We start from the raw sequence: 21,298 nt of genomic DNA on the forward strand, positions 1-21,298 counted from the left end.
TGTTATCCGTTCATTGGATTTGGGTACGACCCAGTGCTGTGAACATTTTTTTTTTTTTTTTTTTTTTTGGTATGTGCATGTGGCTTCTTGATAAGCAGAAATTAACTTTCGTTATTACTAAGCATCCGTTAGGCACCCATCATGAAATCAAAACAAAACACAACGGTAACTATGTGCTACAATTTGTATGTGTAGCCCCTCGTTCGTTGTAAAATCGATTCAGCAACTTCCGTTGCCACTAGTTGCATACTTTACTACGTTACCCAGTACTAAACTGATACCAGTTTGCATGACGCATGTAGTACGATCACAAAAAGGGAGGACTGTCAATATGTGAAGCACATTATTCAGATTTTCGTTGACAGAGCCGAGATTTGCTGGTCCCGGAAATGCATTTTCACACCTCCATCGATACCAGTGGCAATGCTCTAAGAAGAGTACCAGCTAACAACGTATTGCACAGCTATATAATACAACTGTAGGCAGATTTTGGCTAAGGCTATGATAGACAATAAAACTAACCTATAGGCTTATCGGTCCACGTCCAAAACTAGTGAGCATAAATTAGCTTTATTCCGAACGCATAACACGGTATGCATTTTCCTGCTTACTTATGTTTTTTTTTTTTTTTTTTTAAGGAGAGTTGTGCCTTTTTCCTGCTACCATGAAGTTAGGTGTTATGTACCGTATGCCCCCCCCCCCCAAAAAAAAAATAATAATAATACAACAGGACTCTCTGCAATGATAACTTTAAAAATAGGGAATCAATCCAAATACAATTTCAGGGTGTGAAACTATATTACTTCTTACTCACATTTTGCAGAAAATCCCATCCTATTTGCTTCAGTGGTCAAAGAGAAATTCGTATGAGGATTTTTGTAGCGCATGTCAGGAATCCCTTTCCTCCAAGTTCTGTCCATTGTGTTCACACATCATGCAGTTCAAAGAGCATCCAATTGTTAAACTTGGGAAAATCACATCTATGACATGCTTCACAACGATTCACATTTCTCTGTGATCACTTAACCAAATCGAATGGGGTTTTCTGCAAAATATAGGCAAGATGTTATATTTTCAGACCCTGAAAAAGCATCCAGACAGTTTAATCATATTGGAAGTAATCAATGCAAATTCGGACTGTTTTTTTTTTTTTTTTTTTTGGGGGGGGGGGGGGGGGATACTGTACAATGTCCAGGGCAGTGGGTCATAGCCACACCCTATTATGCTAAACATCTTCAGAGCGCTCTACCAAATAATCCTAATTATGACTACAAAAATACATCTGCAAACCTTATGTCTTCCCTGACCGATACAGCACAACACACATTTTCTGGCTCCCCTCGAAATATCTGCCAAATCTAACTAAAGCACCATCAAACCAGGGAGGTGTTCCCACCTCCCTGATCAAACATTATCAATGACCCGGCTATAGCGTGGCGATATCATGGAGCGGGAAGGCTGGCCCGGCTCTGTTATACAGTGCACTCCCGTTACAACGAATACGGTTATAACTAAATTTCGTTATAACGAAGTAAAACTTCCGGTCCCAAAATTATCATCATTAATGTCTATGGTACAAAATTCGCTTATAACGAACACGGTTATAGCGAAATGTTCGTTATAACGAAGTCTTTTCCGAGCGCCACAGACAAAGGAAAACAAAAGAAATGTGCTCCGTTATAACGAAATGTGAATTGCTTTCGAAAATACGTAGCGGAACAGGTACTGTATTTATTAGCGTCTCTGCATGGGCGAATGCTTCCCATCACTGTGTGTTCGCTCCGTGTGTCACGCACAGTTTCTTAGAGGAACTTGCGTTTAATATTGTAGTATAATCACATCCCATTTCACATATCTTTCCAGTGTATGATGAGTATTCAGCAAAGAGAATATACACATATGAGTTGCTTCCTTGTTTTCGATATATACATTATTGTATTTGTTCGGTTATAACGAAATTTCGTTATAGCGAAATTTCGTTATAACGGGAGTGCACTGTATTCGAGAATTCCCGTACCGAATTGTGTAGGCCTACACCTTTATTCGCTGCTTTCTACTAGTACACGCACTACCGAAGAATTTCGACTGGAGTTGACCGATCCCGATGAGCATACGCTTCGATGCACAATATTCGCTGACCGGTGCTATTTGTGATTTTCAAAAGTACCCCGGTGGGCAGCGAATGAATCAGGCCACTCATGAATCTCCACCCTACCTGGTCTTTAGTGAGTATAATGAAGCTTTACATAATATAATGACAAATTATACTGATATCTTCTGATGTCAGCCTGTGTCCATTAAACATCCTCCAACTTCAAACTAGGTCAATGTAATATCTTTTAAAGTTCAAATAACTGTGTAATATCTTCTGAGCTTTACAAAGGCACATGAAAATAAAAATTGTCTCATCAACGACCAAGTACAAATATATGAACCTGTATACCTCGCAAACCTCAAAATTAGTACCCTGAAACAATTTCCAACTTCAAACAAGTTCAAAGAAATATCTTTTAAAGTTCAAGTATGTGTAATAACTTCTGAGCTTAAAGGTACCAGTACATGAAATTGTATCATCTATGACCAAGAATACCTTGCAACCTCAAAATTAGTACCCTGAAACAGTTTCCAAGTTCAAAATAGCACCATCACACATCTCCTGACTTCAGCAAAATACAATGAAATATTTTCTCACACATCTGTACTATGAAATGTGTCCAACTCTCTTTTTTCCATTTCTATAATGTACATGTACTTGTATTTCTTTTTTTTAAATTAAATTATCATTTCATGTGTACGAGGTATGAGATAAAAGGCTTAATGATGACTGAATCAATCAGGCAAGAGTCTGATAACTTCCAGTGAAAACAACAACAACAACAACAATAACAACAACAACAGCAACGACACAAAACCGGTGGTGGTAACAATAAATTTTCTAAGAGAGATTGACTATAGACCAGGTTCCAATATACGTCACCAAGCCATCATGCCGAGTGGCAAAAACTGCGTACCGGTCCCCCATACACGTGGGTAAGCGTGTAAGCATTACATCACAAGTCCCAGGCTGGTATGCAGTATGCGCATACTGCGCTCGAGCTATGCAATACACACATGATTTGATTCTGCCCCTTGCAGCCTATGCAAACCATCATTATTTGACATCACAGAGCCTCAGCTATGTGAAGAGATTGATTCAATGTATTGGCCCTTTCTTAGCCAGGGAATTCAGACAGTGTGTACAACACTATGGGGTTTTTCTGTACCAATAAGCACTCTAAGCACACAAAGGGCTGCTGTAATCAACACACTTACAATAAGTTAGAAGTAAAATAGAAGATACATTTGTTGTCATTTCATACAAAGCTATCACATCTTTCATAAAAGTAATTTGTGCTTTTAATTCTTGTCAAAGTCCAATACTAGCTAATAACTTTTTCAGGCAAGCTTGAAAGACGGAAGAACTCTGTAACTTTTTGTATAACATTCAGCCTGACATTTCAAAATAATGCCTCGGGCACCACTTCGTGGCGGAGGCATAAAAATCTATTTCAGAGAAGTAGAGTCCTTACAAATAAAAAAAAAAATGAGGAGAAAACAATGAAGAACTTGTACAAATGCAGCTATGGCCACTGGTATGCATCTTTCATATCACATTATTCTCCCAACTGGTCTGCAGTTCATAATCATTGCCAATGCGAGATGACAATTTCACATGGTTTTCAGATAATCATAATCTGATAATTACACTCAAACTTTCATGACAATACTTTGAGCCACTTTCAATATGTGGCAAACAGGTGAAATTTCAGCAATTTCCTTTGACCTTTGACGCAATGGCACAAAACTGTCTCAACATAATCACTGTAGTCAACATAATGCATGTACTAATTTTTTATGTAGCAACTTTAATTACACCGATAAAGTGTATAAATTCAATCATTTCCACCGTAAGGAGAAAGAGTGTACTTTCAGCATAAAAGTGTCATTTTCACCTGACCTTTGGCCCTTGATCTTTGACACCATGATAAAATAGAAATTTTAGCCTTTTCATTGACCTCTGACCTCATGACCCAATTTACCCCAGAGAATCTTCTCTGGTAGTATAGGTATACACTAAGTTTCATGAAAATGCCTAAAGACGTTGCATAGATATGGGGAGAGTAGTAGAACGTAAAGAATTTGACTTTGACACTTGATTTTTGAGCTTGTGCACCCAGACAATGATACGCATAAGTCCATCCACTAAGACATAAAAAGCCAAGTTTTGTTAACCCGTTCCTTACGGGAACCTGGTTTACCAGGTTCCCGTGGGAGCAACTGATATACGGGAACCTGGTTTACCAGGTTCCCAAAATGAAGACAAGGGTGCCTGATTCAGTGGCCTAAATTCATGTTTCTTTGTGTTAAAATGCTCAGAAAAGTGGGTTTGATAAAAAGATCAGAGTCTATTCTATCAGGATTTGTTCTCCTGTTGTTTAAAAAAGGGGGTTTTACAGTATTATGTACCTTTTCCTGTTTGAGTTTTTTGCTTGTTCTGCTGTAAACTCGTACGAACATGTACATAATGATCAAGGCTGAGATAGTTAGAAATGCGGGTTCGCTGACCCCAGTCACCTCATTCAGGTACCTGGTTTTGTGTAGAACAAAAGATTCTGAGAGCTCATCAGCGCACGCTCTATTCATACCTCGCACCCGATCAATATTTCCATTGTTCACGGGCACATGTAGTTGACCGTAGAAAGGGGGACACAATGAACCGCTTGACTGCTTTCACACAGCTGGATTACCAACCTGTGTGCCTGTTTGTGGACCGGCGAAAAGAATCTCGTTTGGGGGCATTAAAGGCACTCAGAGAATTGCGGAAGGAACGGGTTAAAGTACCTCACATGGTTCTTAAGTTATGCCATTCACAAACTGGGGATGCAATAATTATGCAATATAGTGCACTCCCGTTACAACGAACAGGGTTATAACAGAATTCTGGTTACAACGAAGTAAAAATTCAGGTCGCAACATTATCAGCCCTATGTATTTTTTATTGCCTATTTGTTTGGTCAAAACGAAATTTCAATATAATGAAAGAAAACTGGCTGTCCCGAAGACCTAAGTATAACTGGAGTCCAATGTATGTGCTACAGGACATGATGGTGAACACAAACTCCTGTGTGTATCTAGCAGCATACATGCGTAAGAAAAAAAGAAAAAAAGAAAAAAAAAACATAAACGTGATTATTGAACCTTGTCTGAAAGATATTACATCAATCATGATATGCATGTACCATGTATCTAAAACATGAAGCATTACACATGGGTGAATTTGCCAACAGGTAAAAAATAACCAAATAGATAACAAGAAATGGAAAACTGAGCACACATGAATTCCACACCTAACCAAGGATATGGGATTTCAACAACATCTACAGCCTGATATAAAATGAAAGCACCTGTGTAGTGTAAGTGCAACGACGCTTAGAACGAACACTTCTTTTCACCTGTCGAAAGACGACTCCTCCACAGTAAAAACACCAGAACTTGCTTGTTCAAACTGCAGTCACTATCAAAGCAGAGTCATGTGTGTGCTTTAAGCTTCCAGATTTTATTGCATACTATGATGGTGTGTTCTTTAAAACCAAAAAAAAAAAAAACAACAACAACAACAACAACAAAAATGACAGTAACAACGTGCTAAAAGTTGAACCTCTGTCTCTGGCGAAGTTGGCAGCTTCTTCGATCTGTATGTCATTCTTTGAGCATCGGTTCTTCATCGTCCCTAGCAACGTCATACTGTACTTGAAGTTCCCTCCTCTCGAACGGGTGGCTGCAAATCTGCAGAATGCTGATGAGATGAGACAGGGAGACAACCAAAGAAGAAAAGTTAGAACAATATGGGGATTTAGGGAGAAAGAACAAAAAATAAGATTTACCATTCTTGATTTTCTTGTGGAAAAACAATATCAACTGGAATCACTCACTCAATTGAGTAGGCTTATTGAGTTTACTTTAGCATAATCATTTAGTAATTCATTTTACATGCAAAATGTATCTAATGCCTTTTCCAGCTCATAATGATAGAGTTCCACCAGAATGACGCCCATAGAACGAATGGTACTGAACAGTAGAGGGCGGTATATTCTTAATGTTCTTGGAAAGGATTAGGCTAGCCTTCTTCATAGTCCTTTTTTGTTAACACATACAGTCTTGATCACAAAAAGCAGGAATGACTTCATTTGTTGGTTTCTTTTTCTTAAGGGGAGTGGGCAAGAACAGTTGCTTGATGATTGACAGTATTTGTAAATGATATTTACGGAAAAATCACATGGATTAGCTGGATTACAATCATGATCAATATTCATTCATTTGATGGTTCTATCACTTTTCATCCAGTCTCCAAAACACTGAAAGAAACAGGTCTGCAAAAAACTACAGATTAAAAAAAAAAAAAAAAAATAGAAAAAAAAACAAACACAAACAAACCAAAAGGAAAATAAGGCAAAAAGAAAATCCCCTCCCCCCCCCCCCAAAAAAAAACCAATCACAAAACAATAAAATATTCTCGATAAAAATGCAGATCAGGCTGGAAAATAAGCAAAAGTGTTATGTTCAAAAGAAAAAAAAAATGAAGCCCCATTTCAACCAAAACTAAACCTGATCTCTGTAAGCATTCTGAATAACACAACGTATTTTTCATTTGAAAAACATTTTCCTACATTCAATGAATAAAAATTATTCTAAACAGTCTCAAAACATCCTACTTGGAAAGCCCTGCTGCATGCCCGACCAATGCAACTCAGATTTTCTATTTTGTATTCCTGTCAGCAAATGCCTTGACAGTGGAACGGTTTCAGCTAAAGCTAAACATTGAGAGTCTTACAAGGTTATGGTGATCGGGACAATGTAGATGGCTGCTGCCAAGTAGAATGTGAGTTGTGGTATGCCGATGAGTGTAGTTTTGGCGTAGACAGCATTCAGCAGCAACGGGGAGATGACCTTGCCGACCGAGGTCACGATCGAGAGGAGTGCGAAGGCGGCCCCTGAAAAATATCAAAACAAAAAATAACTAAACAAAACAAAGACAGAAATGAATTAGCATACTGTACAAGTGAGTGCCGTACAAGGGCAGTGGGTTGGCTCAGTTGGTAGTGCGTCTGCCTCCAACCCAAATGACCTGGTTTCGATACCCAAGTCTGGACTGAGCAATGTTGCGCGTAATAATACCGTCCTCTCTAGCAAGGGGCAAAACACTGCGTCCCCCAGATAGGACATAAAATGGAGGTTCCATGTGTGAGAGAATCACAACTCATGCACACAAGATCCCGCTTCATTCAATCATCGCAAAGAGCAGGGCGTTTAACCCGATGAAATGGTTTGCCTTACATCGAACTGGACCCCATGGAAGACCAGCTTAATGTAGCTGAATATGGGCTATCCAGCCATCTTCTCAGACGGAAAATGAACAAACAAATAAGTGGATATTTTTGTGCTCTGCTGAGCAAGATCAATTTCACATGTTTTAAATTCTGCACAATCCAGTCATTATATAGTGGTACATACAACAAGCAAAAGTATCCCCTTGCTTTCATTTTTGTGCTAGTTTCTGGTTGCGAAAAATGTGCAAAATGTCTTCCCTCCATAATAACCTATGCTATTAGATTTGCCAGTACAAGAAGAAGTGTTGTAAAAGGTATATCTAATTTAATAATAATAATAATTGTTTTGGATATACACTCCAAATTTTATTGTCCAAGAATGGAAAATCATTTTGCCCAATTGATCGCGGGCCCGGCAGCCACTGAGCAGCACCAGATCGACGTTGCTCTAACCTTTTCAACTGTTGAACGGCAAACAAGGTAGCAGCAACTCCCATCTTTTAACGTCTTTTGGTATGACGTGGCCGGGGTTTGAACCCACGACCTCCCGATTGTGAGGGCAGCCGCTCTACTCACTGAGCCAACACATTGGTAATTATTTGGTACATCATTTTTTTTTTTTTTTTTGAAGGAAGGGAGGTTGGCTCATGTATTTAGCATCATAATTACAGTTGTATATCATTTATGATTATTATGGAAAAATTAATCAAAAGAAATAAAATGATAATAGTAAAAGAATTATCACCTTGCTCCTGGCTACTCACAAGCTTGGAGAGAAAATCTTCAGATATAGCATCGGGAACAGTTCTCAGAAAACCCACGCCGACAGCTGATGAAAGAGCCATATCACAATCAAAGAAATAAAACAAAATTAAGAAATACATAGATTCATAGAAGAGACAAATATTTCAATGTTCTAATAAGAAGGAGAAAACAAATTACAAAATTAATACAGAGTGCAAAACAAGATAGAAAAAGAAAGAATAGAAGGGAAAATAGTATGACAGATTAAGGGAATACCTGTAGAAGTTTAACCCACTGAGGACGAGTCCCGAGTATACAGTGTACTTGGGCAAGCGTCTATGGGGTATGCATTTTGTAGCAAATTCAAACAGTCCTCAACGGGTTAAAGGGTAAATATAATACCTTATGTAAAAAAAGATTGTGGAAACATTTAAGTGTAATAAAGCGAGTTTCAGAAAAAAACATTTTTTTTTTTGTCATCAACTCAGCAGGTATTGAATACATAAAAAAAACATAATTGGCAACTGTAATACTGAAAATGATAAAATATCCAGTTTTACCAAGGACATGAATTTCAGGGAAGGTGGTGCTTTCCTATTGGGCCTTGCCCTAGTCATTCATAATCCCCCCTCCCCCCCCCCCCCCCCCCCCAGAAAAAAAAAAAAAAATAAAAAATGAGTTCATACTACTGTCAACCTTGCCTTTTGAAGTCATATCCAAAGGGACCTACGAATATCCTTTGACGTATGTGAATTTTGCCTATTTCACATTAGAATTAAAACATAATATATCAAGGTTAGATTTTTCTTTGACTTAGGCATTTTTTTTTCCTGTGCAACATCAACTTAAAGGTTGTACACCCTTTTTGCAAAAGTCACAAAAATTTTACATGGGTGACGAGCAATGTTACAAACATGCATGAAATCTTGAAATGTGGTATTACATCTCAGAGATTTATAAAAAGAAATGAAAAATAAACCCAATGTCACTCCAGAATATTCACCCTTTTTGTACTGAGAATAATGACTGGATATTCTACTATATTTCTATTAATTAATTAATTAATTGATTGATTAATTAATTGATTAATTTATTGATTAATTCATTTTTATTCATTTTCTTTTTTTTGGGCGGGGGGAATTGATTCAATTGAAATCTATAGTATTGCTCCCTCCTCCATCATGAGAAGTTTCAGAGTTGTCATTCTGAGGAAAGGTTTAAATCACCTACAACATACCAGCTTATGAAAGGAATGTAATTTTTTGGGTTGCAAAAGGTACACACAAACTTTAAGCAAGGTTGACAGTATTTTTCCATTGATACTTACCCCCATAAACTAGGACATTATTGGTCCTTGCCAGAGCAGTGGTTATCAGTAAGCCAATACCAGACAAGAATCCAAGCTGCAGGATCCAGTAACCAGAGAGACAGCACAGCAATGGCTTGATGAGGACCACCGCAACTGAAGTACATTGAAAAAAAAAAGACATATAAGCACCTGGTATATATCATTTTATATGTTTAGCATGGAAACCTCATATTGTGAGATCTAAAACAATGTAATACTTGAAACAACAAAGTCTTTTCTCAGGCCAAAAATGGAAGCATTCTTTTTGGCCCGATTTCATTTTGATTGATGACGAGGTAATTAATGAATGGTACACATAAAAATCAAGCAATTTCTCTCTTTTGCCATACTTTGTTGTTGTCTTTGTTACTCATGCACATGACTGAACAACTTTCCCAACCTCAAGAATCTGTTTATAATATCAGTTTCACTGAACACTATGTAATATGCATGCTTTGGATGATAATCATTCAATAATCATTAACAATAATTTATCATCAACTTCAATGAAAGGAAGATTCAGGGCTAATTTGGCACTTGGATAGGACAATACAACTACAATGCCATCGTAGTTATGGCCAAGTATTGGTTTCAGAACAAAACTACAGTTGCGTGCAGCAGTGGTAAGTGGGGATGAAGAGATATCTAATTTCTCCACACAAGACTACAAAAAATGTATTCTGTCATACTGAATGGTTTCGGTCTCCACACCAAGGAGATTTACAGCAATGAGGAGGGTATTCAAGGAGAACATCCCATAATAATAACTCTCCTCCTGATGATATACATGTATATAAAATGATAAGTCAAAATTGTATTGCACTATATTCCTCTGATTGGCAAAAGCTTTTCATATCATGATAATCATAAATAATAGATTTTTTTTTTTTTTTGGGGGGGGGGGGGGGGGATGGTGGTGGTAGCAGAAGCTGACCTATACTCCAGGGGTTTAAAAGAGAGGAGTTGGTGTGGTCCATTACTGATGTATCGCAAATATTGACATTCTGAGTGGAAAGGATTAGGAGGATGTGGTATGGAAAAGATTTTTAAAAATTGAGGTATACTGATGATACCATGGCTGTCTCTAGGGAGGGCCGGAGTAAGACTACATGTAGTATAGCTTGAGAATGAGGAACTTAACCCTAACAAGGCCGGGCTATTTAGGTAGGATGATAGAGCCGAGGGGCCTCCCAGGCCCCCCCACCAGATCTCGGCCGTCGACAGCGAGATCGCGAAGAAAATTGGCACACACATTGCCTATGATGTAATCTAAAGTACCATGAAGTTAATTTATTAAAAAAATATCATTTATGATAAATTATAGTAATTTATGCATAATGATGTATGAAATCAGAAAATTTGGTATAAACCACTAAATAAAGCTCAAAACAGGCACATTTCATGCATACACCAAGTGTAAAAAAAAAAACTAATAATCCTGCTGGCATTGCATAAACATGAGGGAAATAGTAAAATTTTGAAGTGTTGCCCTTGACCTTTGACCCCTGACCTTTGACCCCATGAACCCTATATTCTCTAGATAATCACTGCCAGTCAGTACATATGTTCCATGAAGATACCTCGAACAATTTCCAAGGTACAGAGAAAAAAGGTGAAGTTTTGATATTTTTACTTGACCTTTGACCTTTGACCTCATGACCCAAATTTTCACCAGAGAATCTTAATTGGGTAATACATGTATACACTAAGTTTAAAGAAAATATATTCAGGCATTGCATAGATATGATGGAAATACTGAAATTTTATGTATTTGACCTTGACCTTTTGACCTTTGACCTTGAGCATGTGCACCCAAAAGTTGATAGGCACAACTTCACCCCCAATACACATTCCTGCCAAGTTTCATTAGGATACCTCAAAAGGTTTTGAGAGTTACCCTGTCCACAAAATTCATTACGGACGGACGGAAGGACGGACGGACGGACGGACAACCCGAAAACATAATGCCTCCGGCACCACTTCGTGGCGGAGGCATAAAAATAATTGTGCCATCAAAAAAAAATTCTTAAATGTTTTATTATTTTTTGAATTTATATGTATTTCTTTGTTTTTTCGACTTTATGTTTTTCAATGTTTTTTATAAGAAATTTGTCCGCGACACTGTTCTGAACAAGAAAATATGTTATTAATGGATTTTAATCAATAAAACCCCAAAATAAGCATGCTTTTATGAAATTTGCCTAGAAGCACAGTTTGCACGAAACTGTACACGAATTCACATTTTTGAGCAATTTTTGATCTGACATGCACGTACAAATTTATGTGCAACTTCGGAACCGCACGCCCGGACATCGCAAAGTTGGTGTCAAATGATGCGGGAGACTCGAAAGAAAAAAGTCATGAAATGTCGTGGCAATAGCTTTTCGAGATAACGATACATTGTGCGAAACGTCAAGGGGGGCCTCGGAGGCCCCCCCCCCCCCCTTTGTCTCCTTTGAGTGTCAATTGTCACAAAAATGCAGGTTTTGTTTTGTTTTGTTTTGTTTTGTTTTTTGAACTACAAGAGAGAATGTCTGTCTCTTTCTTGTTAACCTGTTGAAGAGTAGTTCCGAGTACATTCTTGTGATGGGGTAGATGGGAAATGCGTGTTCAAATATATAGAAAAATCAGTCCGTCTTCAATGGGTTAACTTTCCTTTGACAAGTACTACATGACACCACCTCGATTTTGAACACAGTCACATAAAAACTTGCCTTCCTTGCAATGGTGATTGAAAAAAATAAATGCACATTAAAAATCTCTTAAAGCAAATACAATGTACACTGTATTGTTTATTGCATTGGTCTCTAACAGTCTATTTCATGAAAGTCTTAGGAGAGACTTTTCGCTCCTGAGACACACTTTAATATGAGAGACTTCATGAAATGCATTTTACTTCTCTTTAAAAGTTTCTCATAACTTCATATAATTGACTTTGGCCATTCTGAGACTAAAAGACATTTATGTATAAAATGACTTTATGAAACAGACCCAAGGCTGATCAGGGAGTAAGTTTTTTTGAGGCTGGGCTACTGGGAAAGATAACCTCTCCCAGTATAATTTTGTTGTTGTTGTTGTTGCAGTAGAACAGAGACTTACCTGCAGCAGGAAAGGAATTGACGATGACATTGTAGATTCCGACCAGTGTAGGGGACCAGCAGTAAGGTGGCCCCAGCCCGTAGATCGTGATAACTGCATACACCGCTTCGTTGATGAGCGAGTACAACATGAATATCGCCATGATCATGCCTATGCGTAAATTGCGCCTTTGGTGTGAGACCGACATGAGCCTTACAAAGCTAGCAAAGAGCGCCCTCATTGTTTCTTTCGCCCGGAAGGTCGTGCGGTTTTGTACAGTTTCCATCAAAAGACCTGGAATGGCAAGATACACTAAATTGAGAACGGCACAGAGGGTACCACATCCAAAGGCTATGACATAATTTCCAGTGTTCTGGAGTATGACGTCGACTAGAATTTGGCTCAACCCAAATCCGAAGTATACAACACAGCTGACAATCACATACTTGGTTGTGCGCGCTTTCCCAGTGCTCGAGTCGCCTACGTACGCAAATGAGACATTTATGGTGACAATTGAGTCCCCGCTAATTCCCAGAATGCATTCTGCAGCCACGGCAACAGGTAGAGGTAGAGACAGCCATGCCACCAGGAGGAAAATGGCGGAAGCGAGAACGTGACCCACAGCATTGATGATCAGGACAGGCTTCCTACCGACGAAGTCTGAGGCAGCGATGAGGATTGTCCCCGTAAATATAGGAATGAAGACCGACGTCGACTTCATGTACATAACCCAGATGGCAGTCTCCGCCTCAATCCGCTGGCCAGTAGCATCCTCTGTGATTTAATTGTTGGAATATGATTCAATCAATCAATTCAGCACACCAAGATATGGGATGGCCATGTTAGAAGTTTGTTGATTCTAATTATCAGGGGCTGGTACTGTATAAATTGTGCTGTTTGAATGTGTTATATTCATTATAATTGTTATAATCATCATTATCATTAGTGTCATCGCTACTCTTTCAGGAACATTATCAATGTTTAAAACAAATTGACTCTACAGAAAAATTCAAATCTCTGTTAAAGACTTATTTGTTCATTGAATAGTCCCATGCCTGACTATTCTGAAACTGTAGGGCCTACCTTCTTCCTATCTTTTTCTCTTTTTCCTCAATGCTTTGAGTCATTTTAATGTGATAAAAGCTTTATAAATATTGTGAATTATTTTTATTTTCATCATCATCAATGGTATGATTACCATCATAAGTTATGATCTAGACTTCACTTATAAACATAAAGTGAAATTATTTCATGGAAATCCATCAGCAGCAGACTTTGTTCTTAAACCAGACATCATTTTTATTTTTTTTTTATTTTTTGCAAGAGTAGAATCATTACTGTAAAAGTTGTAAATCTCACATACCGATGTTTTTGCAATGGTTTGACATTGAGGCTATCATGTGCACTTATGTCTGTCGATCAATATTAGGAGGTGATATTTTCATATTACTAAATTTACCACCCAACAGTAAGTTGTTAAATTTGTGAAAAAAAAACTCCTGTGAAAAAACAACTTTTACAGTTTTTCTTTTTACATGTGAATTTGCTTTCTAAGTAAACAATAAATTACAATTTGAAAATATTGTCAAAAAATTTTGATGTTCTCTCATACATGTAAATGACTCCTGAAAAAAAAAAGACAGGGTAAATCATAGACATAGCAAAAAAGTTGGATATTTCATCTATGAGTCAAGCATCAATATCTGGAGACGCAATTATTTAAAGTCAAATGCATGCTCAATTTGAATAGCAAAATATGATTTTTATGAATTGTGGACCAATTTCAGGGTCCCATTTTGCACAAGTGTACACAAAATAGAATTTATTTTCCAACAACTTTGCAATTTTATTGTCAGCTGTTTAAGAACAAGCAATTAACTGTGATCACTTACTGTATGGCTCACCATTAAAAATTCCTGGTGTCATTATTTTGCGCCACATAAAATTGAGGATTTGGAGCAGTTTGTGGCCAAAAACTCATGGTGCATAACCTGGTGAAGTGGTCCACCTCACATCCCATTGGACCCCACTGAAGACTAGTGCAGCTGAATAATGGGCATATCCAGCCATCTTCTCAGATAGAAGATGATATGAACAAACAAACAGACAAACTTACCGGAAGTGTTCCCTAATGAGCAATTTCCCTCGTCCGGCGGGATGTAGTGGGAGGCCTCTGCCAGTCGATCCTTAACGTACTGGGTCCGGAGGTTGACCAGGACACCCTGGACTGCGAGAATAAGGAAGATGCTGGGTTCCACAGACACTGTCCTTGTCCGGGGTAAAGACGTCGTCTCCTCCCCTTCGCCATCTTGAATGTCGTGGGTCATGGCCTGGTGCCACTTAGAATCTCTGCTTGAGGTCCCCTCTTGCAACCTGCTGGTGCAATATAGGTGAGAATTACATCAAACGAGTGAGTGGCTATAATTTTGACCAAAGAGCAGTCTTTATTCTATCAGGTTCCTGAATAATGATAATAATAATAATAATAACAATAACAATAACAGCAATGTTAATAATAATATTGATACTACTATACAATTAATAACAATAATCATAATAATAATGATAAACAATAATATATGACTTATAATGCAACAAATTGACTCTGTTGGGTGCTCAAGGCACATACTTCATATAGAAAAAAAAACCTCAGAGACATTCAATTTGAAAATGGAGCATAAAAGGCTGCTGAAAACTGAGCACTTTAAAATAAAGGGTGTGTACAGTTCTGGTCGAGGTGAAGATTTAGCTGAACGTTTTGCGAGATATTCAGAAACCACTCTATGAGATATCAAAGAGCATGCAGTTCTAAAGGGTATCAAAAGTTTATTCGATGAAAATCGGTTTTGAAATGGCTGTGATATCCAAAAACAAGGTGAAACAAAGAGATCCTAATAAAGTTGTGGCATGTCGCCTTTTATTATTAGCACTTTTTTGGATATCTCAGCCATTTGAAAACCAATTTTCATCAAATAAATGTTGAATCCTTCTTAAAATTACATGTTCTTTCATATTTCATAAGAGGCTTTTCATTTTCTCACTTAGGAATGTTCAAAACATGAATCCCTCCCTCAACCAGTACTGTACAGTCCCTTTAAATCCAAAAGTGGCGAGCCAATTTAAAAATGGTTTATATAATTTTTCATTCAACCTTGTCATCTGTGGGCAGGAAGCTAAGCTTTCATATAATGGGTGTACAAATGTGTATTTCTTGTACAGAAAAGACACATTTTAAACATTCCTCAGGCAATAAATACAAAAAAAAAGTCACTTTCAATACTTCTTTGACAGGAGAATTGAACACATTCATAGCTCACTCATGAGCCCGAGACACACACACAAAAAAAAACCTCCTCAGAGCTACAATGTAAGCCTACATGAAATGAATGTAAGTTGGTTCAGACATGTACACTCAGCAAAAAAAAAAAGAAAGTAAACACTTTTTCGAGTTCATAATTTTTACAGAAGATTTTGATAAAAATCAATGTATTATCTTTCCAGGGTGGTCCACGAGGGGTTTTAGCATGTCGCTGCAACATGCTAAAATTCTTGTGCAACATCCTCAAAAGCCAGCAACATGCTATGCAAAATCCTCAAGAATTTGCAACAAGCTCAAAGTAAAAGTATTCAAAAATGTGCAAAACATGTGCATAACATAAGAAACATCAAACTACCTGGTACATAGATATTTGTGTGCAAAATATGAGAGAGAACATTGAATGTAGCATAAGCAGCACAAAGAGAGATAAGCAGCACAAAGAGAGATAAGCAGCAAAATATTGCGTACTATGTACTCATTGTGTGCGCTCCGCGCATATTCAATTTCTGCAATATTCTCAGATTCTGAGCTTGCAACATGCTCAAATTTCAAGTTGTGGACCACCCTGCTTTCATATTAAAGGTAATTTAATTGGCTATTAACCTACAATGTTGTAGTAGATCAACATGAAGCGAAATTGTAGGCATGAGTGAACATATTCGTTTTTGTCCTCCAAGACACAAAAGTAAAAATTGCAAAAATTGACATATTGTCTTTTAATTGCAAATGCCCTTTAAGATAACAATGATAACAAAAGACCAATTTAAAACAATGAGAGACATGAATGAAATAGCAAAAATATGTTTTTGTTCTCTTTATTTCTTTGTAATCTCAAACAAAATCAAAGTGGGAATTAAGTGGTGAAAATAAGAATATTCTGTAAACTCAAACTTCAAATGACATTAGGGAGTAAGAGCACAAAGATGATTAAATGAACAGAATATCTTTATTTCATTCATTCAATGTACTTATTTAAGAATTCATGAGAAAAATTCAAGAACCAAAAATAATTTACAATTTTCCTCGTTTGAGAAATCAATTCAAAAGCCTACCATTTCTTTCAATATTGCTTCCTCTGTCATTTCATTGGAATTTGGATTTGACAGAAAATTCTTCTTTTGCCTCCAATTTTTTTTTTTTAGCCTTTATTGATATTTTGGGCTTCAAAGATATTCCAGAGATCATAGGTATATTTTTGCAACTGAATTCATATTCTTTATTGTGTTAAATATCTCTTTTGTTTTTATTGTTTCATGGAGAAGCATTTACGCATGAATGACAACGTGTTCATTCAAATTGCAATTTTTACTTTTGTGCCTTGGAAGAGAAAAACAAAAGTGTTCATTCATGCATACAGTTTCCCTTTTTATTGACTTACCAAGTTGATAGCCAATTAAATTACCTTTCATATGGTATATAGTACATTAACATTTAGCCAAAAATTCTATAAGAATACAAACTTCAAAATGTGTTTACTTTCTTTTTTTGCTGTGTATATGTAATGTACAAATTTCAGCACCTATAATAGCAAATCAAACTCTGTTAAACGTAACCTTTTTCAGCCTATCCATACACGCTTGTATACCTACCTAACCAATTTAAAGATACGCTCAAATGCAAAAGTCTGAAAAATCATCTGAAGTCTCCTTTAAGTTTATTTTAATATAGTCTACAATTCTTTTTCCAGTCTGGTGGTACAGTCTGCCTCTGGCATATTATTGCACAATTCAATAATTATCTGAACAGAAGAATGATAATTTCTAAAAATCTTGATTTAATAAAAATTGGTCATATGCTGTCTGTCAATTAGATCTAGTGTTTAGGTCTAGATCTCGATATATACTTCAGAAGTTCAGTATTACATAAGGCCTATCTGAGTGCTAGTATTATGGTCCACTGGCACTGGGTTCCTGGGATGGGGGCTACAGAAAATTACCCTGATCATACTGAAGTAACATTAACACAATGTGGACAAAGCAAAACAAAACTGGATCATTTCCCTTGCCCCCCCCCCCCCAAAAAAAACAACAAAACAAAACAAAACAAATAAAAACAAAACTGCCCCAACAAATACACAGAGACACACACACACACACACACACACACACACACACACACGTACAAACAACAACAACAACAACAACACACAGTCCTGACGAAAAAGTGATACCGGTACGTCATCATACATGTATCTTCAATATTCAAAGCCCGGTTGTTTGGCCGTTAGACAAACAAAATAGTTAATGGGGAATGGTCTAGACCTAGAGTTTCTGGCAATTGAGTTTCCAAACATGATGTAAAGTGTAACGCCCGTACTAGGTAATCGTGGGTTATAGGGGGCTAATTTGGCTTCTTACTTCAGCACAGACGCCAGAAATGGCGGGCCCAAACTTTTACTGTCATGTCTGATGATTGTCCGACTGCGAGTAGACTCTAGACAATACTAGAGTGAAAGTGAAAGGTGCTGAGGCGAGTGAGCTGTAGAGTTTACACATCATAATGTACATATCTCATGATTACCAATCACGTGCCATCAGCATCAGAAGCACACTCATTGCATTTTCATCTCATCACCATGATTACAGCTACACTATTTACAGTAGGCCTATAAGTATAAACGATCGTAAACACTGACACTGTTTTACGTTACGAGAGCTACTACATTTATACTCATACATAGTACGAGAGAGAAATCTCCAGTTACCGTACCAAGGTCCCCACTGATGATACCAGCACTTGCAGCAGCGTGGTGTAGAAAGGGAATGTATACTGCACTTCGATGGTGTTCCAGTACCATGAATAGTGCTAGACCCTCAATAGACGTTCTACATTACGCACAGTGGCGTGTACATAAGATGAATGATTCTCGGCTGGGTAGCTGCTACAACAAGATTCTCACTTGAGGCGAGGTCGGTCACCTGATACTTTGGGGGCGCGGGGTTCATCACATGACCGCACAAAAAGACGTCGCCCACGTGCCAGGACAGGAAGCGGACGCGGCGGTTACTAAAAGCGGCCATGCATGCTGTGACTGTAAAATAATAATTATGTTGGCTATTTATGACTTATGTCAAACACATAATACCTAAGCCCAGTGGTGGTGCAGCTGACGTAATTGTACCTAGTGTAGCAACGATCGCTTGGCTATAATAATCAGAGGGTCTGGAAGCCAGAATAGGACGTGCCACTTTACAAAGCAAAGGGGAAAAAAGAAAAGAAAAAGGGGAGGGCGATAATAAATAGAGTAAGAAAGAGAAGGAGGTGAAAAAGAAAAAGACAGAAGAGTTTGTTTCGCAAAAACCGATAAGTCCATAAAAATTATTTGAAGATTTTGAAGTACGGTCTCTGTCATAAAGTACAAAATGATACTTTTTAAATGATATATTGGTCACTACATATAAAGGTACATTTTTGAAGTTATGGTCAAAAGAAGCAAAAATTTCTTATTATTTTCTTTATTTTTCTTGACTTTTAGGGCCTAATCGCAAATATCTCCATTTGGCAAATATGGACTGATCAGTTTTTGCGAACAAACTCTTCAAGTATTTATGGAAAATAATAAACATTGTACTAAAGCAGGACGCGCGCGGAATTCCACTTATCAATTTTGAAGGATTATAGACGTGTAATTTTCATAGCTTCAGATTATAGGCCTACTATACGCAAAATGAAACTGGTGATGTACGAATACTGCTGTGCAGCTCAGCTCAGATATAGGCATTCTTAATGTGAACTTGCATTAAAATGTCACTGCCCTCATCAAGTAACTTTCTCTTTAAACAGATACACGAAGACTGCTAGCCAAGTGATAAACTACATCAAATCATTCTTGATTTCTTTACAATTTCTTTAATTTTTTTTTATAAGATTGTGAGTTTGAAGCCACTAATATCCACAGAAAAATGTCTTAATAATAAATTATTGTGATCGAGATCAGTGGACAGGTTTGAAGCGTGCTGCGATCTAAAACAAAGAGCGCCAACTGATGGGCCTACTGAAAGCTTTGGAATGCACGGTCCACGGAGGATCATACTTCCATATAACCGTTAGACAATTACACTGTAATGTAAAGGGCTTTTTACACTTGTGTTTCTTAACCCCGGACTTTCTCTGACCCAGGACTATCGTTAGTCCCGTACCAATTTTTTCAGCTTTTTACACTCGCCAATTAGTCCCGTACTATCTCTTGTCCGGGGCTAAGGAGAAAACTGACCTTTTTACACTCGTATTTCTTAGCCCCGGACTTTCCAAACCACATGAATATTCATAATTACGCTGTGTACTGTACACGTACACGCACGCACCGGCAGCACTTGATTACCTCGTTTCTGATTGGTCAGTGAGGGTCGGACTTCGTCTCCGTCGCTTAGCCCAGGATTATTTTTTCGTTCTGTTTACACTCACCTGCTTGGCACCGCAATTGCGGTGCTAACCCCTGCTATTTTGCAGGGCCAGATAGTACCGTACTATCGGTGGGGCTAGCCCACTTTGGCGAAAACGAGTGTAAACAGAAAGTGGGCTAAGGATAGTCCCGTACCAACGGTGGGGCTAAGGCCCCCCCCCCCCCCCCCCCCCTTAGCCCCACCGTTGGTCCGGGGCTAAGCAAAAATTTACAAGTGTAAAAAGCCCTTAAATGGAATCATACAAAATAGTACTGTAGCAATGATGTCATCGACAGACTCTTGGTTCGAAAGAGTTTCCCTTTTGTTTTTGTGTTTGCGTGTTTGTGTGTGTGTGTCACAGTGTGTGTGTGTGTGTGTGTGTCACAGTGTGTGTGTGTGTGTGTGTGTGTGTGTGTGTGTGTGTGTGTGTGGTGTAACAGAGTAAACTGCAGAAAAATATAATTATCAAAGATATGACACGTATTCAGACATTCTTTTGGCTACAATTCCATTATGATTCGGGTGATATAAATCAACGCACACGTAATGAGTATATAGCTTTTGGCTGTCAGCATTAGGTGTAAAAGGATAGTTAATAGGGGAGATAGTGAGAGGGGGATATACTGTACAGCTTCTTACATGTCGCTCAAAGGCCTTGAGAAGAAAAATGCAGTTTATTAAATGGACTCTGCAGTGCAAACGTATGTTGACTGATATTGATTCACAGCACCCTGATCATCACTTCATTTGCACTATACTTTATTATAAAGATGAAATTTTCTTCAGATTACTTTGATACGTCCTCAAAAATAAAACCTGTCAATGCAATATCTGTTGTTATTTGAAGGTATTGTTACCATCGGGGGCAGTGATCTAAAAAAAAAGTTCGAGTTACCTCATTAATGGATGCATATCTGTAGGTCAGTTTCATTGCAAATCATCCTACCATTATTATTAAAAATATACAACATAGCCTAAGATATAGGGAGATGTATCATCATTTTCCTCACTAAACCATAACTGTAGACGGTTGATATTCTAGAATCATTTTTGCTATAAC

General features: G+C 37.8%; 1 protein-coding gene across 1 annotated transcript; it reads right to left on the minus strand.

Annotated features, from left to right (window-relative positions):
* Positions 1 to 5,725: 5,725 nt before the first annotated feature.
* Positions 5,726 to 14,906, minus strand: LOC139739730 (proton-coupled folate transporter-like). Its single transcript, XM_071650333.1, has 6 exons — positions 14,654 to 14,906; positions 12,559 to 13,311; positions 9,439 to 9,573; positions 8,113 to 8,196; positions 6,872 to 7,031; positions 5,726 to 5,836 (listed from the first exon to the last, which is right to left on the minus strand). Exons 1-6 carry the CDS (start codon positions 14,862 to 14,864, stop codon positions 5,740 to 5,742), a joined length of 1,440 nt encoding a protein of 479 aa, XP_071506434.1. The 5' UTR covers positions 14,865 to 14,906; the 3' UTR covers positions 5,726 to 5,739.
* Positions 14,907 to 21,298: the final 6,392 nt, after the last annotated feature.

This window comes from Diadema antillarum, unplaced genomic scaffold (genome assembly GCF_040938485.1).
Source record: "Diadema antillarum isolate AM-2024a unplaced genomic scaffold, OU_Dant_1.0 seq00000812_RagTag, whole genome shotgun sequence".
NCBI lineage: Eukaryota > Metazoa > Echinodermata > Echinoidea > Diadematoida > Diadematidae > Diadema > Diadema antillarum.

Coding starts and splice junctions, on each gene's coding strand:
- LOC139739730 (XM_071650333.1), bottom strand. CDS start 14,864: ATGACCCACGACATTCAAGATGGCGAAGGGGAGGAGACGACGTCTTTA. Junction 8,197..9,438: donor TAATGTCCTAGTTTATGGGG/GTAAGTATCAAT, acceptor CTCTTTCATCAG/CTGTCGGCGTGGGTTTTCTG. Junction 7,032..8,112: donor TGTGAGTAGCCAGGAGCAAG/GTGATAATTCTT, acceptor GATATTTTTCAG/GGGCCGCCTTCGCACTCCTC.